Source organism: Osmerus mordax, chromosome 9 (genome assembly GCF_038355195.1).
Source record: "Osmerus mordax isolate fOsmMor3 chromosome 9, fOsmMor3.pri, whole genome shotgun sequence".
NCBI classification, from domain to species: domain Eukaryota; kingdom Metazoa; phylum Chordata; class Actinopteri; order Osmeriformes; family Osmeridae; genus Osmerus; species Osmerus mordax.
This window is the reverse complement of record NC_090058.1, coordinates 5,430,522-5,458,496: the sequence shown is the minus strand read 5'-3', so window position 1 is coordinate 5,458,496 and position 27,975 is coordinate 5,430,522. Positions and strand designations below refer to the sequence as shown.

At 46.3% G+C, this 27,975-nt stretch overlaps 2 protein-coding genes across 5 annotated transcripts; one reads left to right on the top strand and one right to left on the bottom strand.

Moving 5' to 3' along the window:
* Window positions 1-159: 159 nt before the first annotated feature.
* degs2 (delta(4)-desaturase, sphingolipid 2) lies at window positions 160-5,298 on the top strand. Its single transcript, XM_067242885.1, has 3 exons — window positions 160-279; window positions 2,806-3,548; window positions 4,115-5,298. The coding sequence occupies exons 1-3, from the start codon at window positions 198-200 to the stop codon at window positions 4,256-4,258; spliced, it is 969 nt and encodes a 322-aa protein (XP_067098986.1). The 5' UTR covers window positions 160-197; the 3' UTR covers window positions 4,259-5,298.
* On the bottom strand, window positions 5,282-27,975 carry evla (Enah/Vasp-like a). 4 transcript variants are annotated; one of them, XM_067242880.1, is made up of 15 exons: window positions 25,018-25,078; window positions 24,848-24,919; window positions 16,215-16,383; window positions 15,849-16,029; window positions 11,086-11,143; window positions 10,510-10,574; window positions 8,851-9,726; window positions 8,327-8,604; window positions 7,880-7,998; window positions 7,721-7,748; window positions 7,530-7,566; window positions 7,346-7,406; window positions 7,046-7,103; window positions 6,861-6,918; window positions 5,282-6,377 (listed from the first exon to the last, which is right to left on the bottom strand). In XM_067242880.1, the coding sequence occupies exons 2-15, from the start codon at window positions 24,868-24,870 to the stop codon at window positions 6,340-6,342; spliced, it is 2,049 nt and encodes a 682-aa protein (XP_067098981.1). In that variant the 5' UTR covers window positions 24,871-24,919; window positions 25,018-25,078; the 3' UTR covers window positions 5,282-6,339. The 4 variants fall into 4 exon arrangements, with proteins under 4 accessions (XP_067098981.1, XP_067098982.1, XP_067098984.1 ...); XM_067242881.1 differs by lacking the exons at window positions 24,848-24,919; window positions 25,018-25,078 and adding an exon at window positions 27,658-27,975; XM_067242883.1 differs by lacking the exon at window positions 8,851-9,726.

The following is a 27,975-nucleotide window of genomic DNA, read 5'->3' as shown; positions in this document are numbered from 1 at the left end:
AGTGGCAACAGTCTCACCGAAACTAGTCACCTCCTACAGACTTTCACAACGACAAGCAGGAGGAGCGTGAATGTGATCATCACACACCTTTTACCTTTGATGGGTGTGTCTCGGGATGAGTGTGTGTAGTTAAGCCAGTCACACACAGCCACTCAGCCAGCTGCCACCACCGCTCCTTCAGCACCACAGGTAACGACATGGGGAAGACAGGTGGACGGGAGGATTTTGAATGGGTTTACACCGACCAGCCCCACACCTCGAGGAGGAAGGAAATATTAGGTAAAGTAACTGACAAATCGACTGAAAAACCAAGTCGTATTTTTCTGTGGTGAAAGTGAAGATTTGTTGCCAGAATGTTTGAAAATGTTATCAAAGACACTAAATGGTTATATCCGGTTTTACCAGTTTGTATGTTGACGCTTGTCATGTCTACAGCAGGGTTAGCCAGTTGATACACGACACGTTTAGAAGTATATCTATTGAGTACAAAACATAAGCTTTAAAAAAAAAAAATCTACCTTTGCCTGTTAAGCTGTGAACTGTAGTTGTGACAGGTGGGCTTAAGTCTGAATTCAGTTTGTGACAAGATAATTTAATATAGGGGTGATGAAACACGATGGGGAATATTACAGCAGGTTTCACCCTTATGAGACCAGATTATGTAAAAACCTCAGCTGACTGGGTGAACACCCCCACCTGTAAACTGAGTCAGTGCTGAGAGAGTTTCTCTGACATGTAGAACAATAGTGCTCAACAGGCTGATAGCAGGTGCAGTTGACAAGCCCTTAAGGGTGGCTTGGTAACTAGAAACATTCCCCTCTCCATAAACGCACATGTATACAATGGTATGACAACCATCCACATTTTTTGACAGGTACAGGGAATTTAGCATTTGTTCAATCTCAACTTTAGCTGTAAACGGCAGATGTGTTTACTGTGTGTGATCAATGCCTGAAATCAACTTTTCCCTTCAATGTATGATGAATGTACTCTATAGGGTGATTTTGTTAAGTTTTCTGCTAAATGTTTGCGTGTGAGCCTTTCCCACCAAATTCCACAACGTATTTCTTCTCTGATGTGAAAGAAGCCTATAGAAGTTATGGGTTCCTTGACACCACAGCTTCTTTAATTATTAAGGCCATCTGTTTTTCTGATCTCTGGCCTGTGCCATCAAGACACTGTAGTTGTTTATTTAATGTGTTAGGGCCTAGAATCATATAATGAAATAAAATGACATCTGATATTACATTATGTAATCTGTAATTGCAATTCGATGGACTGTAGCATAACTTATTGTTTATCAAATTTGTTATCTTGAGGATGCTCTCTTATATGATGTTATCTATTGAGATGTCATTGTTGCTTGTATGTAACTCTGACACCGCAGGCCTGTTTAGAACAGGTGTAAGACTTTCTGACATTAATGTAGGTCTCTAGCAGTTATTCCTCCCTGAGGGTGTGTAAAAGTCACAAAGCAGTAAAGGGTGTGTTTGCGTCAGAAGAGAGATGTGGTCAGCCATAGAGTGACCTCTGGTTACTAAGTAATCTCTCCTACTGATAGATAAAGACAGGAAATGTGTGTCAGATCCATCCCACCGCTGTAAACGGTGGTCTGTGATGTCGTTCATCAATGGATTTCAAATTAATGTAAATGAATTACGTTGGGATGAGCTAGCCAGATGAGTGTTTGCCATGTGTAAGGGATGCATTCTTAACAAACGATTCTCCTTTGAAATAAACGGATGATCTTGTAGTAGAACTGTATTTGCATGGGTCATAACATGCAAAACAGCTAAAAGCAGAGAAAGCCATAATTTACATGCAAGCAAGTGAACACCTATTTTCCTGCTCCTGATCATCCAGTGTTTGCACAAACATGTATCATCAGGAAAACAAGGCAGAAGTTTTCTGTATTAGCCAAGTTGATGCAGTATATTATTAAAGTTATAAAATAGTACAGCCATGGCCAAAAGTATTGGCAGTGACATAGTTTCTATTTTGCAAAGTTTGCTACTTTAGTTGTTGTGGTGTTGATTCACATTGTTTCTAGATTATTGTGCAGATTGATCAAATGCATTTTAAATCACAAAAAAACACTTTTCATTGTTTTTGAGGCCCTGGCACAAAATGACCAGCTAACATAATTTCACTAATCACATCATCAGCACATGGGAAAGTGGGAACAAGAACTAGTCTCGTGAAATCCCTATCATTCTGATTGGATTATAAGAGCAGACTGATTGCTATAAATTGCGGCTCTTTGTATATATTGAATTGTTTTGCCAATAAAAGCCTTTAAAACACATACAATTATTGTTTTCCAGTGAACAATAGAAATGTGATAAAATAATCTACAAAAACTGTCCAATACTTTTGGACATGGCTGTACAGGAACAAGTTATTTTTCGAAAAGAAATGCAGTTCCCATCAATAATAAAACTGCACCCTATGGAAAGAGCAGTTCTAAAGACATGGAGTAAATACAGTTGTGATGGTGATGCATGGTTGTGAAAGATTCCCTTGACAGTGCCTGTGTAATTTGTATGTGTGAACAAAACAACTTGAACAATAACATTATTTACCAGTGGTCTCTTCTCCGGGGCAAGACATTCAAATGTAGCCCTGTTTTGTTGTCTGTCTGTGTAATAAAGGCCTTAAATTCACCTGCCTGACATAGTTTTATCCAATCAATGCCATTAATGTGTTTTGGTTCAACATACTGGCCCCAAAGACATGAAATACAACCTATAATAGATAGATAACCATGGCTAACTAATCTGTTTATTCTGTGTCTATTTTCTTCAGCCAAGTACCCTGAGATCAAGTCCCTGATGGGTGCTGACCCCCAGCTGAAGTGGGTTGTGTCTGGCATGGTACTGACCCAGCTCCTGGCCTGTTACCTAATCCACGACCTGCCCTGGAAGTGGGTCTTCTTCTGGGCCTATGCATTCGGAGGCTGCATCAACCACTCCCTGACGCTGGCCATTCACGACATCTCCCACAACGTGGCCTTTGGAAACAAGTTGGCTCGTCTCAACCGCTGGTTTGCGATGTGGGCCAACCTGCCCATTGGCTTGCCTTACTCCGCCTCCTTCAAGAAGTACCACGTCGACCACCACCGCTACTTGGGAGGGGACGGGCTGGATGTGGACATCCCCACCTCTCTGGAGGGATGGTTTTTCTGCACCCCCCCCAGGAAACTTCTCTGGCTCTTCCTCCAGCCTTTTTTTTACGCCATACGCCCCCTAGTGGTCAACCCCAAACCCATCGGCCAGCTGGAGATTCTCAATGCTGCCGTCCAGTTATCTGCTGACCTCCTGCTTTACTACTTTTGGGGTGTAAAGCCCATCGTCTACCTCATCGCCGGGTCGATCTTGTGTATGGGATTGCATCCCATCTCAGGACATTTCATAGCAGAACATTATATGTTCCTGAAGGGCCATGAAACCTACTCGTACTATGGCGCTCTCAACTGCATCACCTTCAATGTTGGATACCACATGGAGCACCATGACTTCCCAAGCATACCCGGCAGCAAGCTGCCTCAGGTGAGCAGTACACACACACACACACCAAGCTGCCTCAGGTGAGCAGTACACACACACACACCATGCTGCCTTTGACAAGCACACTATCACACACGCAGCAAAAACATTCCCCTGCTCCCACCCATTCTGTCTGTTAACTTAAACCAATCCCTTCTCTAAGTGTCTTTACAGCACTGTTGGCAAACATCAAATATTGGTTTTAAGGAGCAAACTATGTAACTGATTAACTGTTGATGAGTAGCCACTCAAGAATGACAAGAGTTTAGATCTGGTAGGGTGGGTTCCCGTCTGTCAATTGGGATGGAACAATGTTCACCTCTTAGGTAATATAATGTCACTGTTACAAAACAGTGACATTAACAGTAAACTTGGGCACCCATACCCAAGATAGCTGTATCCAGGAACATCACCCGTAGGGATTGAATTTGAGAAATACCATCTCAAAAACACTCACGACAGTCCCGCTGGAACACCTGTAGAGCTAGCGATGGCAAAAAAAAGAGGAGAGATTAGATTACGGTTATGGTGACCATGCTCTGAACCCCGTCCCTGCTTTGTGTCCCCAGGTGAAAAAGATTGCTGCTGAGTTCTATGACTTCCTGCCGCAACACAGTTCCTGGACCAGGGTGTTGTGGGACTTTGTGTTTGATGACAGCATTGGCCCCTATGCAAGGATCAAGAGGGAGTACAAGCTTGTCAAGAAGGAGTAATTGCTATTACAACACAACCAAGCCGGCATCCAATCTTTTCTATCAATGGAGATTGACACAGTGGAGTTTACAGCGGGCACAGTCCAGACTTCTCAAGCACAATAAATGGTCGATCTATCAAGTGTCTTAAATTAGGACCACTTGTGAATTGATTTAAATTATTTCGACCTGTTCCTAGATCAGTATTCTGTAATTATGAGGCCTAAGTTCAGACCTAAGTCGCATGAAAGCTTCCTGTTTAGCCTGTTTGAGTCCATTTGATATAATGCTGTGTATAGCTTTCAAGACTGGCCTGCATTGTGACAGAGGTGATTAGAATCTGTAAGGAAGTGTTAGGTTAGTTGTGCCTGTTAGAACGTGTTACTCTTATAGAAGTTACTCTTATTAAGGAGAAACAGACCAATACAATATACAAACACTCACGACAGTCCTAAACCAATCCTATCTAATTCTATACTACACGGAGTGTTAGAGCTCAGCGGTTAGAGCATTTGACCGCAGAGCTAGAGGTTAGGTGTGCTAAATTAATATGTTACATTAAATTACATTTCCACTGAATGGTGCTGAGGTGAACTTGCAGTGAAACTCACTTGACAGTGAGCAGAGACAGTTCTTCAGTGAAGCTGCATTCTGGTTGAATCACAGTGGTGTCACTGCATCCGAGAGACAAACTGTTTGGATTTGAAGCACTGTAATTTGGTCTTTACAATGTACTGTATTCAATATTGGATGATAGTGTACAAAATTTTGAGTTAGAATTGACTAACACTGAGATGGCATCAGAGAATATGTCTTTGTAAGAGATACATATTTTAAATTATTAACTTGAACTACTGTGTTCAGTAAACATGTTTTTGTTTTTTTTACAGAATAGCATGCCTGTACAAAGAGATTTAAAGATGAACAGAACACACCAGTCAATACTGTAGTCAGGTCTCTTAGTTTCTTGAATTAATTTACTTAGAGTTGTTGTTTTTTTCATCAGAACATCAGAGTGAACAGAAGGTCTCCTGCAAATAAACGTTTTCATCTTCACACAACCATTGATTTATTTAGTATTTCATTGTTGCAAAAGCAACTTTTTCAATATTTTCACATACAGTACCAAATTCAATTTCAATCTTTTAAATAGAAAGGGAAATATCCACATAAACAAACCACTGGGGTAAACGTACCACCTTTTTATAACCAATTCAAAACAAATTCAGATAGAGATTAGCGTCATGCATACTTGAGAGGTTCACAAAGAATAGAGTCTAGAGAGCGACTATGTAGTTTAACAGCTAGACGGGGTCAGGTGGTCTGTGCACAGGTACGGCTCCATTTCATGAACTGTCCCCCCCCCCCCCCCATAGTTCCAGCGCTCGTGACATGGCTGCCAGGCAGATGGATAAAAGCTTTAAGATGTCCATTTGGGGTTAGTGGAAGCTGCAGGTCAGCTCATGGCCGCAGTGTGTTCATCATTATCGTACACCCAGGGTTCAGGAAATCAGACATCATAGAAAAAGGCTGATGGAAATGGTGTGCAAGTTTCTCTCCCTCAATAATATTCATGAGAATAAAGTAATCCACGGTCGTCATTGTCACAGTTGTTCTTTAAATAATAAAACGGTAAAAACTTAGAAAACCAAAATATTTTCTTTTAAGACTTAGAACGGATAGAGGATAGGTGAGTGCAACACCTGGGCTGACTGAGAGTCTTGATGCACCGAGAGGAACATACACCCAAACTCAGCACCAACGTCGCTCCCTCCTGCTGTCTATCAATCTATCCATCCATCTGTCCATCCACACTGTACATCCTCCCTTCAGTTTATAATTCACTCCCTCGCTTCTCTTCTTCTTCCTTCTTTTGTCTTCCACCGCTCTCCTCTTCGAATGTCGGCACGGCATCTCTATGGCGTCGCGGTCAATGTTTACATACGGCGTCACAGAAATGTTGAGGCGACATTCCTCTTTTCAGCTCTGCCCCATCTGCTACCTTTGACCCTCATCCTACATCCTCCTCATGCTCCTCATCCATCACTTCCTCTCCTGCCCCTCCTCCTGCTCTCAACCTCTTCCTCCGTCGTTCAGAGAGATTATGTTGTGCTGATTCTACCAACTTCTTGTCTGATGGCTGCAAAGAAGAAGAGGAGACACAAAGATGGAAGCCTGTTCTTACATGGCACATCATGTAAAAGAGAATATCACAACATGGCACACACACTACATATGCTAAGATACATGGATATGACATTCTACCAAACATGGACACATTTAAGAAGATATATTGCTATATCATGGAATATGGATATACTTTGGTACAAAACTATGTGCACTGTAAATTTAAGATCATGTTTGTGAGGACACTAGGCAAGGCAGACATAATGGGGAGGTGTTTGTGTTAGGAGGTCCTTGTCCTTCTCTGTGATCCCAGAGACAGATAACTATGAATAAGTAATAGGCTGGTTTGTAAGGTGCTGTAACCTTACGGCATCGTTATGGGTAAACATCACTAGGATTCCATTGTCTACATCCATTGAGGTGTAGAACTAAGACAATAGGATCACCTTTAGATGTCGTATCAGAAGAACCTTTAACGTTTTCGCTCTGTTCTTACCATTTATGATCTCATCCTTCACTTTATGCAATTCACGTACAACTTCATCCAAGATTTCCTGTTGCAAAAAAAAAAAAAAAAGTTTATTATTTTATGGGTTTGTGTTCAAGATTTGATGTTCAACAAAGGTTACGATGATCTCCCCCATAAACACAGAGCTGGTGAAGAGAGATTCCAGTTCCTACCTGTTTCATCCTGTCAAACTCAGTGTCAGCTTCACTGGAGCTACCGACTGGCCTCACCCTGAAACACAGCAGCACAAAGGGAAGAGGAAGGGGGAGGGGGAGAGGAAGGGGGAGGGGGAAAGAGTCACCAGTGGATATAGGCCTGGATCTAACGGATGGATGAGTGGACAGCTGGTTTAGTTGGGCAGGTAGGGGAAAAAAAGAAAGAAAGATACACATACAGAGAGATAAAACAGACAGAGATACAAGACAGACAGAGAGACAGATAGATAGTTAGAAAATAGACAGGTTAGTACAGACCTTGAGACCAGAGAAGACTTGTCTGCAGAGTTAGATCTCTCCCATGGCTTCCTCACAGCATCTGAGAGAGAAGTGAGATGAAGAGAGAGAGAAAATGAGGTAGAAAAATAGACACAAAATTGTTTTTGTTGAACAATAAGACACAGAAAACATTTTTAATGTGTGCTTGTGCAGGAGACTGTACCTGTGGAATTCTGTGGTCCTCTGGCATTGTTGTCATCCTGTGTGAGTGTACGGTATGCAGTTAGTATGTCACACATGACTTTTATGCACGTAGGTCACTAGATGACCAATAAAGACTCCCGATTGTAATCTGTAACCCTTACAAGGATAGACTGTTTTTTTTTATTTTTAAGAAAAATATCTGAGGCTCACCTCATCAGGTTTCTCGGAAGCTTTCCGTCTAAATAACAAAATCAGACAGTTAGAGAAAACAAAGTAGCAAAACAACAGTAAAAAGCGGATTATGGGATGATGAAGTCGATTACTGATGCTAGTTTTATTGTGTTATGTTGTATGTCATGTGACTCTCACCTGCGTGCTAGCAGGGCGTTCATCTCCTGCATGAGCCCCTCACCCCCTCCTCCACTGCCACCACTTGAACGGTTGGCGTCGTTTTTGGCTGCGCCCGACCCTGGAGGACTACTCTCATCCTGACCACACACACCAGAACCAGAATGAAACAGCAGGCCAGGATCAGGAATCAGGTCTATGACCAGTAGACACAAGATGTGAGTTAGGAGTTTATGCGAGATTAATTGGCATCAGGAGGGTGTAAGTGTCGTCTGAGTCCGCCATTTTTCCTACACCAGTTGTATTCATTAGCTATCCAAGAGAGAATTCGCAAAATCCCTGAGACCTCTGTGTTGCTGAGAGACAATTCATTAGAACTATAGTTAGACAGATAACAGAGAACTGAAATCCCTCCGAGAGAGTGATTAACCGCTGAGGGCTGGTGGTAGTAGGAGATTAAATGCTTACCCTCTGGACTTTCCGTAGCTTGGCTCCAGCCAGCGCTGCTGCTAGACCAGAGGGCTGCTGCTCCTTTCCAGGCCCTCCCGGCCCCCCCGGGCCCCCGCCAACTGGCAGAGGTGGAGGCATGGGTGGGGGCACTGTAACTGGGGGAGGGGGGCCCGGGGGTGGGGGTCCTGGTGGGGGAGGAGGGGCTGGTGGTCCAGCCATGGGAACCGGGGCAGGGGGGGCAACTGGGGGGGGCACAAACGGCAGAGAGGAAGGGTGGCCGGATGAAACTGGAGGACCTGGGGAAAGCAAAACAAGGCAAGACATGATTGGTTAATATCAGGGGATGACAAGTTCAGCAGGTTCATGATTCGCTCACGGTGTTAACATGGCACTTTTACCCATGTTAGCACGAGATGAGTTATCGAGACAGTCTCAACACTGTGGTAGAACTGGTTCCAGAGGTAGAGCGCGTGCATACACACACATACTCACACACACACATACACACACACTGATGCAGCCCCCTCTGTGATCATACTTACTGCTGCTGGCCGGCATGGCCGGCTGAAAGACGGGGGAGGGGCTCTTCTTGGGTGACGCCTGAGGTTCAGACATGCCTTGGTACGATGGAGGTGAGGGGGAGGAGCCTGAGTAGAGGGGTGTGTTCTGATAGGCTGGCTGGGGGTGAAAGGTGGAAGGGTATTGGGGCTGGTGGGGGACAGGGGCAGGACCTGGGGCTGGCTGTCCTATCAGAGGTGGCAGGGAAACGGCCTCACAGTACTGGCTGAGCTGGTGCTGGGGAGGATAGTACTCCTCGGGCTGCCCATTGGAGTGGGGGTGGGAGTGATGATGAGGATGGGGTAGGGAGTGTTGATGGGAGAGCGAATGTTGGTAAGGGAGTGTGTGATGGTGGCTGGCTGTGTCCAGCGGATGGGCTTTGATGCGGCTGGTTAGAGGGGGCAGGGGGAGAGCCACCGGGAGGACGGACTGGGGCGGAGGGCCCTGTTTGACGGGCATGGCTCTCATGACTGGGGGAGAGGAGGCGGCGGAGGGCATGGCGGCGTACATGTGTGAGGAGGACCAGGTGCCGTGTTTGGGAGGAAGCATGGGCTCCTGGGCCTGGCTCTGGTGGCGGTGGGCAGTGGGGGGGGAGAGGGGGATCTGCCGGATCTGCCGGCCCTGGAGGGGGGGGGCAGGCTGGACGGGGGAGAAGGCAGAGGCCAGGGAGCTGGAGAGCTGGGAGGAGAGCTGCGCACCTGCGTCCTTCTCCTGGGACGAAGAGGAGGAGGAGGAGGAGGGGGAGGAGGAGGCCACACGGACATAGGAGGGGGGGAGAGTACTAGCTCGATAGTGTCTGTACTCAGGGGGAGTGTCTGACTGGGGTGGGGAGGACACTTTATACTGCAGCGTGGAGACGACTAAAACCCCGCGAGAGATGGGGGGAGGCGGTGGAGGAGGACCAGCAGGAGGACACAAGCAGGCGGATGACAAAAGGAGGAGCAGGAGGGAGGGAGGGGGGGGGGGAGGATGAGGAGGAGGGGACGAATCGTAGCGCACGAGGACGAGGAGGAAAACGAGCAACGAACAAAGGAAAAAAAAAGAAAAGAGAAAAATGTGAGATGACAAATCAACCATCCAACTGAACAGAGATGGAAAATCGGACCTGGTAAATAATGAGAAGCAGAACTAAGAGAAGATCCGAGAACAGAAGCAGGATGGAACATGGCCGTCTGGTTGGAGCAGACAGCATGTTCCATCTCCTCCTCAGGAACACTGACACAGCAAGATGACAGGAGCAAGTTGCTAGTGAGTGTATGCATGGAGGAGCAGGAGGTGTGTGTGTGTTTGTGTAGGAGTGTGTGTGTCTGTGTGTGGGGGGATTGTGTATGTGTGTGTGTGTGTGTTGGAGGAACAGGTTGCTAGGGGCTACAGTGGCATTGTTTGGTTGCCAGCTGTGCACCACTCAGATTGGCTTATGTGGACTTTGACTATTTCTGTTGACACTGAGAATGTGTTACCTGGAGCTAAATTGATAACTCTGCTTAAGCACTCTAGTTAAGCAAACAGTCTGTTGTCTGATTGTTATTGACACATGACAGTGTATGTATTGACAGAGTCGTTTGTGTGTGGGGGTTTTTGTGTATGTGTGCAAAAGTGTGTGTGTGTGTTTGTGTGTGTGTTTGTGTGTGTGTGTGCCTCACCTGAACCTGAGGTCCGTCTCTCCCTCTCCTTGTGCGCCTGCATCTGATGTTGCTCCATCATCTGCCTGCAGACACAGAAAATACTCATCAACATTCTGTATTCATTATTGTATAAACTCGATATCATAAAGAGCAGACACTGGATACTTTATTTTACTGAAAAAAGATGCATACTGCATAATTTATCAAAATAGTGTAGAGGATGTGTTAGTTTTGTGTATGTGCCTTAGTTACTTAATCACATAGGGTGTGTAGTACCTCTTTTGGCCACTAGAGACAACCTAGCCAATGTTATCAAATCACAATTCCTCAGAAATACTTTTTCCAGGCCTAGTATATAATAGTATTTTACGCTCAGTTTTGGAAATTTTGTGTCATCATCAGGATGCTTCTTAGCCTTTTTCAATAAGTTATTTATCAATCAAATGCTGTCTATGAGATGCGATGGTACAAGATAAGCGTCTGATGTCATCTCTGGTGTTTTCCAGAGTATTCCCTGTAATGTGTGAGGTCTAAATGTACTGTGTCTGTGTGTTGCGGGTGTCAGGATGGCGATGGTGGAGAGGGTCACCTGACCTTCTCTGGCTGTCGGGGTCATCGACGGAGGGGCCATTCTGCCGGGAGACAGCTGGACCTGGGAGGAAGAAAGGAAGATCACAGATGCAGAGAAGATGAAACTCAGTAACTCAACTCAGACTTAGAACAGCCTAGAGCAAGTGCCTCATAAGAGCAGGCTGTAGAACGAGCCACAGTGACCAAAACACACAAGACAACTATTCCTAGACATCATCGTAGAAAGTATGTACAGTAGCAATGATAACAGATAGACAACCCAGATACACGGCCAAACACTACATCAAACTCGATGTAAGAAAATCTCAGCAAACCTGTAAGTAAACAATGAATTTAAGCAAATGTGTGATTGTGATGCAGGAACTGGCTTGTTAGTGTTGGGCCGTGATTGTCTGTGATTCTAACCCGTACAACTGTGAGGAGGCATCTAGGGTGAAACCCTGTCCTGAACATCAGACTGCTGCACATGACACAGCAGCTAGAGAGGCAGGGAGGAAGGGAGGGGGGAGGAGAGACCAGGCGAGGACAGAGAGAGACCCGGTAGGGATAGAGAGGGGAGAGACTAGGGAGAGTAACCAGGTAGGGAGAGAGAGACCAGGTAGGGATAGAGAGGGGAGAGACTAGGGAGAGTAACCAGGTAGGGAGAGAGAGAGACCAGGTAGGGATAGAGAGGGGAGAGACCAGGTAGGGATATAAGAAAGCGGGAATGCGAGAAAGAGATATACCGTCGAGAGACCTCTTATATATATACCTCCCCTCCAGTCTGACTGACAGGCTGGTATAACTTGATGTCAGGTCAGACGGTATGTGTGCCGGCTGACATGGGGCCCCTCCCCCCCTCTTTCCCCACTTGATATGTTGCTCTTTCCCCTGCTGACAACCCACCTATGACACAGCATCATATGTCAGTTCCTGCTGCTTTCCCGCTCTCAGTCCCTTCTTCTCTCTCTCCTTCCCTCTCTCTCTTCTTCCCGCCATCTCTCCTTCTCTCTCTCCTTCCCTCTCTCCTTCTCTCCCTCTCTTCTTCTTACTCTAACCCTTTCCCTCCCTCTCTTTCCCTCCCTCCCTCCATCGCCCTCTCTCTCTCCTTCCCTCCCCCCCTCCTCTGGCATTTCCCTCCTTTATCCCCCTCTTTCAGTCAGATTCTCTCCAGTGAAGCTGTCTGTTGGTCTTGTCAGCAGGCATGGCTGCAGGCCTGTGTGACAGCTTCCTCTGACATCACTGAGACTATCATAGCTCATCTGACATAAGGAGTCCCTGTGTGGTAGTTGGAGCAGAACTGTGTCTGATACACAGTCTTCCCTACTGTCATCACCCACAGACCCCTAGAGCCCCACCTAAGCCCTGGCTAACTGCCCCAGGTTAAATGCCTCAACTAACAGCCCTGGCTAACTGCCCCAGGCTAAAAGTCTCCAATTAACAGCCCTGGCTAACTGCCCCAGGTTAAATGCCTCAACTAACAGCCCTGGCTAACTGCCCCAGGTTAAATGCCTCAACTAACAGCCCTGGCTAACTGCCCCAGGCTAAAAGTCTCCAATTAACAGCCCTGGCTAACTGCCTCAGGTTAAATGCCCCAACTAACAGCCCTGGCTAACTGCCCCAGGCTAAAAGTCCCCAATTAACAGCCCTGGCTAACTGCCCCAGGCTAACACCTACAGTAGCAGGGGAAGAGGCTCTATTCTGAGGCAGCTATTAAAAGGGACACCACTGGGTTATCACATGTCCTGAATAGCCCCCAATAAGATCAGTGTCTGTTGCCAGGCTGTGACTCTGAAGTATTAGTTCCTCTGGGTGTGTTTGGTGAGGGGGTGGAGGGAGGGGGGAGGGCATCTTTACATACATGGATACTGATGTTTACAGTAACTTCACTTCAGCTGGGCCAGTGTTAACAGCAGGGCTGACACATAATAATTTGCTCCCACATCAAGTAATTATCAGGCTCGCCACTTTGCTGACATGTTTTTCTCGTTTCATCCATCCACGTGATCTGATCTGCTCAGAAATAATGACTCAGGCAGTTTCTGCGTTAACTGGGTTTTGATCATTACACAACCTGCATAGCTGCTGAAGATACTGCAGCACTGAACTTTCATGCTCCTTCGTGCTAACAGAATAAACCTAATCCCATGTACATGCAGAGCCTCGGCCCTCTCCACTGAGCTGTTTCATAAAAGAAGAAGTGTAATATTGCATCATAAAACAAAGGCAATATCACTTCCTCCTATTAATAAATAACTGTGTGTAGTGTATCTGTATTTGCATTTATGTTTGTGTGTGTGCGTGTTGTGTGGGTATGTTGTTGATGTGTGTTCCACCCCTCTGCAGTGGACTTCAGACAGAGTAGAGTCGTTGTTCTCCTGGCTGGCAGGGCTGAGACTGCAGCAGCCTTGGGACACTTTCTCCCTGACGCTCCTCTGAACCGCCCTTGTTAACACATGATAATCATCTCCTCCACTCGCTGGGCTGAGAGATTATTTTAGCACTCATCTAGCGAAAGCATACACAGTGTTCTCTGACACAGCATAGCTAAAGCCGCTGGAAGAACAGTTAAAACAACACTGCGCCGAAATTCAATTGATAACACAGCCACTGCCTTTTGTCAGCCTTAAATAAACCTGAAGAGTTCTATTCAAGCTCATCTTAACCAATTTTATGTTAATCTTTTACTCACCTCCTATCAAATACTTCCTGTATGAACCACCATGCATGAACCACACCCTGATTCACTTCCCCACACCCTGATTCACTTCACCACACCCTGATTCACTTCACCACACCCTGATTCACTTCACCACACCCTGATTCACTTCACCACACCCTGATTCACTTCACCACACCCTGATTCACTTCCCCACACCCTGATTCACTTCACCACCTACACAGTCTACAGACAATTATTTTCCTTTAAGAGTCTCTGTGTGTGTGTGTGTGTGTGTATGTATGCATGTCTGTGTGTGTGTTTAAGCGGGAATGAGACAATTAGCTGAGAGCCTGATGCTCTGAGCTAACATCTGGGGTCCTGGCTGTTGCCATGGCGAGGTGGAGTGGAGGAGGAGGAGGGAAAGAGAGCAGGCATGATCGGACCTGTAGACGGGCTGATCCCCAGACGCACTAACACACCTGCTCTACGGGACACACAAATACACACATAAACACTGAGATGAGATGGCCATTACCTCATTTCCAAACATTAGTTACAACTGATCGTCACCCAGTCCAGTCAGGCAATACCGCCCAACCAGCCTCTATCGGAGATGCTAAGAGAACAGCCGACACCCCAGGAGTTTCCGTAGCAACACCATCACAAGACCTCCCTCCTCCTCCAGCATTGTGCTGCTGTTGGGTCATCCATTTGTTTGAGAATACACAGACTGTGATGTGACCTATTGCATGGACTGCTGGGGCACAGAGCACACACCAGGCACACGGAGTGACCAGTACTTACTGAGGCTGATCCGAGCAGAGGAGACCCTCCTCAGAGTGCGTGGTGACATCTGTGGAGTCAACAACTGTGGCGTCAACATGTTTACAGACTGTCTTCGCTTTGGAAGTCTTCAACCACAGTTCCCTACTGTTCCTATCTACACTGCCGCTCCCAGCCAGGAAACGGAGTCTTGTCTGCACTGCTGTTGCAGGCCTGGGAACGAACGTACTGCACGCAAACTTCTGGACAGGTAGTTGGCCGGGCTACTATGCGCCAGAGTTGAGGCTTGATGAGTCAGCAGAGGAGCCCAGCAGGTAGGTATGTGTGTAACAGAGAGCTCCTGCCTTCCGTAGACACAGGCACCACTGGAGTGCGTGAGGAGGCCCATGTCTCGCCTCTGATGTTCCCAAATAGAGGAGCAGCGCCATGTGAGATGGGACTGCGGCGTTCTGGGACACTTTGGCTCCGTGGGTATTTTAGCCAGGCCGGGTCCACCAATGGGAATGCGCGGATGAAAAGGAATGGGCTGGAATGGGGTTGTCACCGGACCTCCTCCTGTCCCCCCACCCATCCCAACCCCCCTATGGCTTATAAGTAGCATCAGACAGTAACCAGAGAGGCCAAGCTGTTGAGCAAGAGAAGATGAAGGGTCGTAAGTCAGCCAGCCAGAGCCTGACAAAATTGATGTAGGTAGAATGGAAGCTGTCACAGACACACCTGAGAGCGATGTATCTGTTTTACAGCCTCTGCCAGCCCAGTCTGTTTGGTTTGTATGTTGACAACTACCAGTGACCCAGGGAGATTCTCCATGCTGTAGTCTTATGCCCTGCAGCATCCAGACCACCAGAGGGAGCTAGAGCACCCTGAGACCAAATACTCAACACACACACCATTGCAGATTCTGCAACCATACAGAAATCCACACAATCAAGAAAAACCTGACTGGTGAAACAAGCATGTGAGATCATTTGTTTGAATCCATTAGAAATTCTTCCTTTAACCCAAAAACTCAAACTCAAGCTCAGGCTGGAGCTACTGTAAACCAATTTCACCAAGTCTATTAGAATCCCACAGCACCCTAACAATCCTCTCGCAGCTATCGAGTTGGATCGATAAGAGATGGCCAAATTAACCCATTAACCGTTATCAATGGATAATTAGCTACAATGTGGTTTCCCCAGAACTAGAGTGCCTTCACTTTGATTGGAAACCAACTGATTGATTCTCACCTTGTCTGATACCCTGTTTACCCGTATGCAGCATTAAAACAAAATACAACACAAGAATGCCCCAAAAACAATTTACATGTAAAAAAAAAAAAAAAGAAAATCAGCCAGCGCACCTGTGGCGTCAGGAGAGCTCAGGACGTTGAGAGCGAACAGCATGGCGTTGGAGAAGGTGGAGGCCTCCTCCTTGCTGGCGAAGTTGAGGCCATAGACCTGGCGGGCGTCACGCCACTGGTGGAAGGTGGGCGTGGCCTGGTTGTACTTCAGACCCTTCACGATGGAGTAGTTGATCACCACCTGCCGAAGAAACCATGTCACTGGCCAATCCCCAGCCTCATGTACTTTTTGTTGGACCAATGGCACAAAGGGAAACGCCTATGTGACTGAGTGTGAGTGGTTTTAGAATGGATCAGGCTCATGATTCATTCCATCCACATGGAATTGTGGAGGTGTGTTACAGGTGAGTGCGTGGAGCTCCGTACCTGCTGGTCCTGCAGCTTGACCCCCACCACTCTGAAGGTGTTGTTGGCCGTGTTGTGGTAGATGTTGATTCTGCTGAAGCCCTGCTGACCTGGCTTGATGGGCACCCACTTCTTACTGGCGTCATCGTACACCATGACGGACGCCCGTGCCTGGCAGATACTCTGCTCACTGGGAAGGAGAGAACACACAGGGTCAGATGTCAGAGGTCAGGGGTCAAGCATTCTCGGTCTGTTGGACATGTAGTTGGTTGGTTGGGGGTTCAAGGTCAATACAGGGTGTGGCAATTTTTATGAACGTTGAAATTTCTCAATGCATAAGGATGTGATGCTACATTAGAAAGTACATAAATAAAATAAATAAAAAAGTGTCTGTATCTGATTAATGAGTGGGCGTAGAAGCTATTTGAGCCACACGTTTCAAAGGTTCCTAGTTGGTATCTGACATGTTGTGGTGCTGTGAGGATAGGGAGGGGTGTCTAAATATGCTCCCTATCCACAACCTCTAAACCGAGGAAATGCCTTGCTCCTTTCTGCTCTTTTTGCTGCCTCATAATTGCATATTTCAGAGACGTTAGAGGGCAGGGCGGGATGGTGTGGGTATGTTTGTGTATATGTTGGTAATCTATGATAATGACATGGTGAGGTAAAACAGATAATCACCCAGCTGAGGGAAAAAACCCGATTTTACAACCACACACTTTTGGGATGGGTCACAGGACACAACCCGTCACAAAGCAACAATTTATGGTTACAAAGCAAGGTAAAACCATGACACCGTATTAGGTCAAAACCAGTAGCGTTTACCAAAGACCTGGTAAGAACTGAGAGGGTTGACCTTATCCCTCAGATAGGAGAGGAAAGGAGAGGAGAAGAGAGAAGAGGAGAGGAGAGGAGAAGAGAGAGGAGGAGAGGAGAGATCATTTAAATCAGAAACAGATCTCCCATTCAAAAATGTCGAAACACTGCTTCCATCACACAGTGTGCCGTATCGGAGACCCTTAGGGCTACACTAACATTCAAATGCCAACATGTGACTATTCAATCCTCCTCATCCCCCTCTGCCCTCCCTCCCTCCTCCCCCTCCTCCCTCCCTCCTCCCCCTCCTCCCTCCTTCATACTCCTCCTCCCTCCTTCATCCCCCTAACCTCTATTCCTCCATCATATTCCTCATTCCCCTCATCCCACTCTCTTCATTTTCCTTCTGCTCCTCCTCCTTTTCCATCCTCCCCACCCTGTTTCTCTTGTATTTTCTTGCACCCCATGTTTCTCAGCAGAACACTGCCACCATCAGACAGAACCAAACTACAGTTAATAGGTGTTGGGAATATCATTTGACACACACATACACACACACACACACACACATAGATCAACAGCTCTTCTTACAAAAACAAGCCCTATTTCTGGAGTACGTGTTGGGGGAGAGAGAGGACTGACTGACCATCTGCCTGATTCTGGGGTTTTACGGTCTCTCTTCATTGGTCTCTATTTCCTCCAAAACTCTCCCTGTCTGTCTACTCCACATTCCTCATTTCCTCTCTATACCTTCCCCCCTCCTTTTCTGCCTCTTTTTTTGCCATGTATCCTGATGTTACTCAATCACTGCATAACAGACATAACCCATTAGACCTAAACTTGGACTACTTAAATATAGATTGCAGTGCTGCAATCTGCCTCACAGCTCACATACACCTCTCTCTTACTCTATTTCGTTATTTTTCTCTCTCTCTGTCTCTCTGTGATTTCTCCCCTCTCTCTTCATCCCCCTTCACTCTTTGCTATCCACGGCCAACACTACATAAAAAAGAAGTGAATGCAACCAAATTACACTGCCATATGTTTCTAGAAGTAGAGCGTGTATTGCTTGGACATGACAGTGGCTAATACACATGTAAGGGCTGAGCTAGCCATCTGTGTGGATGTTTCTAGTTGGTTTGCTCCACTGACCACCACTTAAGACCCATGAGACATAAATGAACCCACAGCAAAACTCCCAACGTTCGTAGCTGCAGATGGTTCTCTGCTCAACCACAGCTTTAGTATCGTGTCCCTTTCAATATCATATTTATTTCTCAAAAAATAGACGTCTCCAAAATTAAACATCACCAGATGAATTAATAATCCCCTTCAGCACTTAGGTTAAACCTTAAAATCTGAGTCAGTTGGGTGATCTGGTCAGAGTGTGACAGTTGCAAAAGAAACGACCACTCTTCACCCAGAGCAGAGCTGGCCAGCCCTGCTACTGAAAGGCAACCCTCCAGTAGAGTACACCCTAATCCTGTTCCTGGAGATCTACCTTCCTGTAGGTTTTTACTCCAAACCTGTTCCTGGAGATCTACCCTCCTATAGGTTTTCACACCAAACCCAGTTGTTACAAATATAGTTCAGCTTGTCAGCTTGTCAACCTGTTCAATTTTATAATCAGGTGCACTGGCATGAGAACCTACAAAACGGTAGTACTCTAGGAACAGGGTTGGGCAGTCCTCATATAAAGCCTCACTGCTTTGGAAAGACTTGACATTAGGGCTCTCCTTGTCTATGACTTTAAATGTTATTAGGTGCTAGTTCTAAATTTGCAGCTTCTATTATGAGAATGCAGAGGCTGAGATAATGCTACTTTAGACAGCTAATGCTAGCTGTCCTTACACTAACAAGTGCTTATGCTACTTGGGCTAAACTTAGCTGAGGTAATGCTGGAGAGGAGAGGGTAGTGAGAGAAATATGTGAGAGATGAAAAGATGGAGGAGAAAGGTATAGAGATGAGGGAGGGGAGAGGAGCGATGGAGGCTTCTGCTACACTGAGTGCTTAAGCATGTCAAATAAGCCTCATGGGCGAGATGTAGAAAGTAGGCCTCCAGCCTTTTGAATTATAAGCAAGGTTCTGGTCTTCAACATGAACACATACACACACCCCTCCACAGACACACACCCTTTCAACCCTGCACTGTTACATGATGTGTGTGTGTGTGTTTCCCTCCCAGGTCAGTCACTCCATTAGCTGAGTGCTTTCTGATGCTGGGAGAGGGAGGCCCGCAGGACTGACCACCCCCCGCAACCATAACGTGCGTGTTTTGTGTGTGATTGTGAAGAGAGAGACAGGGAAGGTAAAACCATATCTAAAATCCAGTTCAGTATTGATACAGAACAAGTTAGAATGTCAGCCTTTACTGTGCTCAAAAAACACCCGGGAACGTGTCGGTGTTTCCATGGTAACCAGTCAGGCCAGACTCTATAGAGCTTTTGTTGCCACGGTGACTGTTTACTACTGCTAGCTCAATGAATTTCAAGTTCAAGTTGACCTCACAATAGTTCTAATTTTATGTTGTAATACGACTCCTTTTAAGACTTGTGGCCTGCCTAACCACCCTAGCTGAACTCCGGATCAACAGTCAAAAATGCATCTGTATGATTCCATAACAAACCAAGCCCAAAAACATGCTGGTGTGGTGGGTATGTATTCATTGTATAACCCAACCAAAAACAGCGCCTCAGGCTATTCTTAGCACAGGCCCAGATTAGAAAACTCAGAGAGATGTAAATGATACATTTTGGTGAGAGAGCCGATAAGAAAGAGTTGGAGGAGGAGGTCGAGAGAGTCCTCTGTCATTAGGGCACGTGCAGGCAGACAGCAAGAGAGAACAGGGGGGTGAGGAGAGGGAAACGAGGAACATGAGAAAGGAGGAGGAGGAAGAAGAGGACTGATATAAGGGAGAGGTGGAAGGAGGCCTCTGTTATTAGAGAGTAAGTCTACGGCAGGAAGAAGAGGAGGAGACTAGTGGATTATACCCTGTGGAGTTTCTCATTTTGCAAGACTAGTCATTTTAGGGAAGGACCATAACCACACTAGAGCGTCTGTGTGTGTGTGTGTGTGTGTGTGTGTGTGTGTGTGTTCTAAGAAGGATTACAGAGGCCTATGAGGCAGTCAGATCATTACCTCACCACAGTCTTAAATTTTAAATTAACCAGCTTTGCCTCCCTTACAGGCTGCTAATCTCGAACACAGAGAAAGTACATCTGGAGAAGACACACGTGTGTGTGTGTGTGGACGGGTGCGTTCACAGCCATAGGTGTGTGTAGGTGACAGGCGTGCGTATAGATAGCCCACTTACATACCTGCAAGAATACGCTATGGCCTTGAATAACAAGGATTTAGAACTGACAACTGTCTTAAAAGGATAGAGGTAAATCCATCATCTCTCACACTAATGCATTTGTCTGCAGTAATACAATATGATCCATTTTACTAAGCTTCAACCATCTACCATCCCCCAGAAACACTTAACCCATCTAACAGTAGAGTAGCTAAGAGTAGAGTAGAGTATAATGTAGCAGTGCCATCCAAACACTACCATGAACCCTGAAGCTGCAGAACAGCTCAGCTCCTGGTGCTCTCCGCAGGATTTATGTGCTCATGTTCTTAGTTAAATGACCCTACGAATCCATGGCCAAAGTAGACGTTGGGTTAAGTTTTTATGTGGTACATAACAGACCTGGGTCAATGACACTAAATGTATTCGAAAACAACAATCTATAGAGCTCAGTCTTCCTACTGGCACCTGAGCAGATTCTCTTCAGACACAGTAAAACACCATCTCTGGTTTAAAGCTTGGCTATTTGCAGCCTTATTCATCCTGCCATATAACTTCTAATATGCAGAATTCAGCATGGGGCGGTGAACATCGTCACAACGAGCAACACAGCCAGCGCAACACAGGGGAACATCTCTGCATCCTATGGCCTCCATCTAGGAAATGCAAACCTTCTCCCTCATCTCATCATCCTTCCATTCCTCCATCCCTCCATCCTTCCTTCCATCCCTCCATCCATTCCTCCATCCCTCCATCCTTCCTTCCATCCCTCCATCCTTCCTTCCATCTCTCCATCCTTCCTTCCATTCCTCCATCCCTCCATCCCTCCATCCTTCCTTCCATCCCTCCATTCCTCCATCCTTCCTTCCATCCATCCATCCCTCCATCCTTCCTTCCATCCTTCCTTCCATCCATCCATCCATCCATCCATCCATCCATTCCTCCATCCATCCCTCCATCCCTCCATCTCTTCACAGGGACAGGGTGAGGCAGGCTACTGGAGCGGAAGGCTGGCTGTAGCCTGGAGCGAGGCGCTCTTCTATGGTGTAAATTAAACATGGCTCCTCACGGAGCACTTCTATTCAGAGGTACAGAAACACAACCATTCTAGGACGGCCGGAACAAAGATGTTCGCTCTGGCGCCCACAAACAAGTCCCCTCTCCTCAGTATCCTGTGCTGCAAGCTGGAGATTTGACCTGCAGTCACATAACCACGACAGTAACCAAGAACAAGTAGGAACCTGACTTGTTAAACTGATATATGAGAGATGGTGGCCATTCCTGCAAGTCCTTTTCAGGACTCTCTCTGGGGATGGTTTTGCGGTAGGCTGTGAGTTACTGCCAACACTGCAATTGTTTGGTTGAAAAAGGAAAGAAAAAGCTTTTCTACAGCATCAGCGTGTGAAACAGCACAATATCCTTGTACTGCCTGAACATTTGGCCAACAGATGAGATCAGATTATTAGAGCCGCTAACATGCAGCACAGAGGGATTTGCCCTGCATTATCTTAAGCTAACATGAGCACTCCGCCACTCAGCACCCTGGCGAGCTAGCACATGCCAACTGGACACACAGCGCTCAGAAGGCCGAGGGGGATAGACACGCCGGAGGTAGAAATTCCTCAGAATCGTCATATCAGAGCGCTAGAAGTGGAGCTACTAAACATAGACATGGTGTTACCATGAAATACTAGTGCCTTGTATTTACCATCTACCAAGTAAGTAATAAGTACCTTATTGATTAGAGCAGGTGGGTCCAGTGGTTCAGATTTTTCTAGTCCTTCTCTGGTGAACACAACCCGTACAATGAAACACAACCACTGACCATGGAGTAAATATTGAGACCGGTAATGCTAAGGTAGCATCACTACTAACCTGGCAGCTATGTGGCTGTAGAAGAGTCCGGAATCACTGACGCTTTGAGACAGGTAGACCCTCACAGCTTGGAAGTGCTGCGTGTCCATTTTCATGAGGAACAGTTTAGAAGAGTATCCTGGGGTGGGTCTGTAGCTGCGCTCCTGCTGGTCTCAAACACTACAGCTTAGCATTCAACAGCAGCCTACCTCAACTGCAGCTTTACAAATATGACACCAGATGGGTTCAAAAAGAACCACATACTGGAGATCAAAATGCTTTTAAAAGTGAAAGATTTCCTTAAGCAAATACGATGTGTCTCTAGTATTGTCAAGGCTGGTGAAGTAGAGAGTGGTCCCAATTGTCCTGACGACCAGACAGATTCATCTACGACCGGCACAGATGAAGTTATTGACTTGTCTGATAGATGGTCTGATACGAGAGGTGATCATATTACTGGTCTGTGTGTGTGTGTCCATCACAGCTGGGTGGGGGGTTGGGCTAGGTTTAGGAAATGAGGTAATCCCCCCCCCCCCCCCCATAGTGAACGGTCGGACACAACAGCATCAGGACCTGACACACACACACAAACACACACACACCAACTGATCTGCTGGTCTAGTAAACCTCATCCAGTGCTGGGATGGCCCACTAACACACCACACGTTCTACCCAGCCAGCAGTTGCCATGGCCACCCAGCATGCTAGGTTTGTTTCGCATTGATTTGGATGACCATGCCCTAAAGGCAGGGCGCAAGAGCCATAAACACACATAGACATAGATAAAAACACACACACACACACTGGACAGGGAAATGGGGAGTAGGGCAAATATGACTGTGATCTGGTGTACTAAGGTCTGTCTGAACAAGGTTATTCTGTCATACACGCGATGGATTGGTCTCTCACACAGGGGGGTACTTATCCAACAACTGATGTCTCACAGAAAACACAAAGAAATACACACAGACTCCCTTGTGTTTGGAATCTTAACATGACAAATGTGAGCAGTATTTCGGGTAGTTGTGTAAGCTTGAGGAGATTTCGCACAGCTCTGTTTAGACAGACCTAAAAATCCCCAACACTGAGGTTTGTTGTGAACAGTAGGAGTTCTCTAATCTGCCATCCTGACTGTGGTCAGCCTGACACAGTCCGGGTCATGAGGGGTGAGGAGGACTGAGGGTAGCATCTCTAGCTGGACGTTCAAATTGGTTAAATGACTCCCTCTGGTCTCCTTGGAATGGACGGAGCTTAGAGGACACTCGTCCAGTCCGGTGTCATTCCTCGTTAGCATCCGCCTGTCGGTCTCTGCAGAGAGCTGCCTCGTCCCAGTGGGACAGCAGGAATGACCCACACCCACTAAGACCCAGACCCAGACAGACCCAAATAGCTCAGTGTGACATTCAGGTTCAGGCCAAGGCTTTCTCCCCTGCCCTGTAGCTTTGCACACTGGTGGGGGATCCAGTGGAACATTTACAGTATGCGGAACACGCTACGTAGGGATTCTAGAGTGTTTGAAGTCACCACAGAGAGTGGAGGAGGAGTCTATAGGTCTATATGACTAGCACCCCTCCCCCCTCCTCAGCTCTGGTCCCTGCCTATTGGTCACTAATCCTTATCCTTAAAGGGAAAGACATCCGTCAGGAGATGTTTGTGTGTGTGTGTGTGTTCAGAAGAACAGTCCCATTAGGGAGTTGGGCTGACAGAATGTATCTGTGTGATGTCAGAGGGTCAGCTGCAAGGAGAGAAGGATCACAGAGAGGAGAGCAGCAAAGGAGAGAAAAAAACACGTTGAGGAAAGCTGAGAAGCAGAAGAATCTCCACATCTCCAAGGTGACTGTCTGCGAAGGCTTCTGCAGAGAGACTTCAAAGTTTTGACTTCTTCAAGGAGCTTGCTTCCTCACAGAGGGACATTATTTTACGTATCTTTCTTGGCTCAGCGTTTACCTCAGTGACCACATAGTTGTAATGGCTGAAGTCTTGATTTATAGTGACACTGTGTATCAGCTGTACAGTTGTATTTATGCCATGTCATCAGACCAAGCCCTATGATCTGATCCACATCTGTATTTGAGCTGCAGCAAATCACCATGTTCAGCCTTTAATCCCCAGGACATATTATCTGGACACCCATCCTTCCGCCTAGGGCATTCTCACTACTGTACCACTCAAAGATTAGTATAGCCACACACACACATACCCACACACACACGCAGACCAGTATGATATGGGAACAATCCCTCTCCCACAACCAAACAGCACCAGATACACACACTACACACAAACTACACGCACGCACACACAGAAAACTCATCTCTTAGAAGACAGAGGAGATTTTACCAATCATTCCTTAGTGGTGTAACAGCTGTCTAAAGTCACACAGCTTTGAAAGATGGTCCGAGTGAGGAAGAGAGAGAGAGACAGAGAGAGATTGCTACCATGTTTGTGATGGCACAACTTAAGACAAAGGGACTCTAGTTTGCTATGAGGCTAGAAGAACCACACAACCACAAGTTTCTTATGACCTTTGTTCACGTCCTGAACAAACAGGCAGATTAAAGAGCTCACACTAAAAACAACACAGAACAAATTCCTGTCCTGCTCCTCTCCCAGGCTGCACACATACACACACACGGCTCAGAAAGAGAAGAGCCCTGAAGAACAGACAGAGTAGGAGAACACCTTCCTTACCCGAAGTCATCAAAGGAATACATTTCTGACTCTGGCAGATGGCTGCAGTGGAGGTCAACTTGGAGCGGGGTCCTTCAGGATAAGGTGTGAAGGGAATAAGGATTAGGTGTCAAAGTAAGCGGCAGAGATTGAAGATCAGTGTAGCCATATTGGATGGAACCAGAGCTCACCTCCACTTAACTACATCCTGCCTCGAAGGCTAGATCTGCTGGAGAACCCTGGGTCAGAGGGAGCTGGAGAACAGTGGCTACAGCACAGGAGGAGCCACAGAGATACAGAGAGAGAGAGAGAGAGAGAGAGAGAGAGAGAGAGAGAGAGAGAGAGAGAGAGAGAGAGAGAGAGAGAGAGAGAGAGAGAGAGAGAGAGAGAGAGAGAGAGAGAGAGAGAGAGAGAGAGAGAGAGAGAGAGAGAGAGAGAGAGAGAAAAAGAAAGAAAGAAGAGTGTGAAAGAGAGAGCGGGAGGGAGTAAGAGAGACAGAGAGAGAGAGAGAGAAAGAGGAGGGAGTAAATGGCAAGAAGGAAATACAGAGAGAGAGAGAGCGAGAGAGATTCACGTGACCACTTTACTCCAGTCACCTTGCTCCTCTTTAGGGATTGGAGGGTTTTTCGTTTTCCCACCCTAGGAGCCTAAGCCATTGGCTACCACCGCTCTCAAAATGATCTGACAAGCCTATTGGATAACTGTTCTTACACTTATAAATCTGTTAGTTCTAAACTGCAACAGCAGACTATAGGACAGCCTATGGCATCTGAGTGCACCCTGACCAGTAATCCTATGCAATACAAACAATAATATTACTAATGAGACCATCATACAACTTCCCAACATTTCTTTATACTAGATCGTAGCAGTTTTCCTCCTTCTTTGAGAGGGACTGAATTACTGGCATGAACAATCTAGAACATATTTTTAAAAACATTATGTCTCTTATACTTTAAATAGATTTGCATAAATTATGACTACACAGCAATGTATATGACAAAGGCCTATGAGGTTACGGCAATATATACAGTACCGTACAGCATTGCACAGGGCTAGATTTATGAGGCCAGTTCTACAGTCTGTATATGACACTGTATGACCTGTATGCACTAAAGCCAGGGTATCATGTGAGGGAGATGATGTAAACAACAGAAGAAAATGCTCTGTTTAAGTCATCTCTGCTACCTCGCTATGTTACTTGCTGTGTTACCCTGTTCTGCTACCCTGCTCTGCTGTACCTTTCCAGGGGAGATGAGTCACCACAGCAACTGCTTCAGAAATCATCCTCCATTAAGAGTCCTCAGGAGATACCTTCCAACACCTCTCCCTCTATCTCTTCTTCTCTCTCTCTCTCTCTCTCTCTCTCTCTCTCTCTCTCTCTCTCTCTCTCTCTCTCTCTCTCTCTCTCTCTCTCTCTCTCTCTCTCTCTCTCTAGCACTCTGCCACTCTTTCTCTCTCTAACTTTCTCTGTTATGCCTTCCTCCCTTCTTCCCCCTGCACCATGGCTGGACCGGAGGATAGCTGGCAGGGAGAATACAGATTCATCACAGCATGATAAAAGGCTAATGCTAGCAGCCTATAAATAGCCGCTCTCTGGGAGGTGAAGGGGCTGCATGGACGCACTGGAGGTGAATAAATCATGTTATAGAATCATCAGCTCCTCTGTTTCCTGCCACACGGCCAGTCATCTCATATTCCACTCGAGATTTAAGACGTCGCTTGAGTTCTGGGAAACACACACAGGACACCCGGAACGCTTCCAAAAAAGACAGAGGCAACATTCCAGCCACGTATGAATCACAGCCCCGGGATAAATGTGTTTGTTGAGTTACAGAACATACAGGTATGGCATTGCTGGAGTGAGAAGACAAACATCACAGCATAGCTTTGTCATGACAGACAAAAGCAAATAGACATGAAGATAGCTCACAGATCCACACAGAGACAGACACATTAGCTCCTGTAGTTGGTATGAGGGAATGTGACTGGGTTACGTGTGCCCACAAATAGCCCAGTCCTCCACCCAAAGCAGTGAGGGCTGAAGGAAGACCACATTCCCATTCCCTTCCACAGAGCAGTGTGTGTGACCTAGCAGGGCACAGCCTGAGCTGTAAATCAACAGTCCCACAGGCTGATCAGAGACCAAAGCATCAATCAGTTGGAGTGACACATGAGAATTCTGAGAGATGTACTCAGGCTATACTGCTTGACGGCAGACAGACAATCCTAAAAATACAACAGATCCAGATGACAACAGGGTTTATTTAGGAACCGGGCCTACTCTTACATGTTTTCTATAAAGTGTGATTGTGTGTGTGGGTATAGACAGTGTGAGATGTTCAAAAGGGTCATATGTGCGTCATCAGAGGCCTTAGTCGCCCCACCCCCTCACCTCTGCAATGCAAGGGGCTGTTGCTACATCAGTCATATTTACCATTCAATATCAGTTAAGCCGGAATGGCAAATTACATGAATGGTAATATTATCATGACAATAGCAAGGTCCTATAGACCACCCAATAGAACAAACAGCTATGGAATTGAAAACTCTTATAAGATGATTTGCAGGATGAAGACACAGCATGAAAAGCACGAAGATCGTGTGCCGACAAAAATGATCTGCTTAATTTGCCATAGGTTGAGTGGCATGGTGTGATCATTATCTAAAACTACACCTATTGTACATTTTCTGTTGTGTCTTTTATGGTTCATTCATATGTTGAAAAAATGCGCCTCACTAGGAAACATAGGATAGCCAACAGCATCATGTCGCTTTCCTACAAGTGACGCGGTCGGGCCGATCCAATGCACGCTGCAGAAGCCGCTTACCTCATTTTCTTGTCTCTTCTTCAAGGGGATGATGAGGTGAATATCGATATTTCAAATTTATATTAAGATAAATGCCGTATAATTACCCCAGATAATACGCTGCAATATTAAACACTGCCTCTATATTGTGTTTTTCTAAATGGTAAACGCGGTGTCAGTCTGTAGCGGAGATGCTGTGCGAGATTCCAAGGCTTTTCTCCTTCTCTCGAATAAGCTTGGCGCGCCGTATTCTCTCCCTGCATGCGCCTATTCTTAATTCCATGTTCAAATGATAGTCGTGGTGGTTGTCTCAATTAGAGGATGGTGAATTCTGGCTGA

Excerpts from the sequence above, each read along its gene's own strand:
- evla (XM_067242880.1), bottom strand. The coding sequence starts at position 24,870 with ATGTATTCCTTTGATGACTTCGG. Across the intron at positions 9,727-10,509 it reads GAGACGGACCTCAGGTTCAG|TCGTCTCCACGCTGCAGTAT; the intron begins GTGAGGCACACA and ends GCGGGGTTTTAG. Across the intron at positions 8,605-8,850 it reads GGCCATGCCGGCCAGCAGCA|GTCCTCCAGTTTCATCCGGC; the intron begins GTAAGTATGATC and ends TGCTTTCCCCAG.
- degs2 (XM_067242885.1), top strand. The coding sequence starts at position 198 with ATGGGGAAGACAGGTGGACGGGAGGATTTTGAATGGGTTTACACCGAC. Across the intron at positions 280-2,805 it reads GAGGAGGAAGGAAATATTAG|CCAAGTACCCTGAGATCAAG; the intron begins GTAAAGTAACTG and ends TATTTTCTTCAG. Across the intron at positions 3,549-4,114 it reads CCGGCAGCAAGCTGCCTCAG|GTGAAAAAGATTGCTGCTGA; the intron begins GTGAGCAGTACA and ends TTGTGTCCCCAG.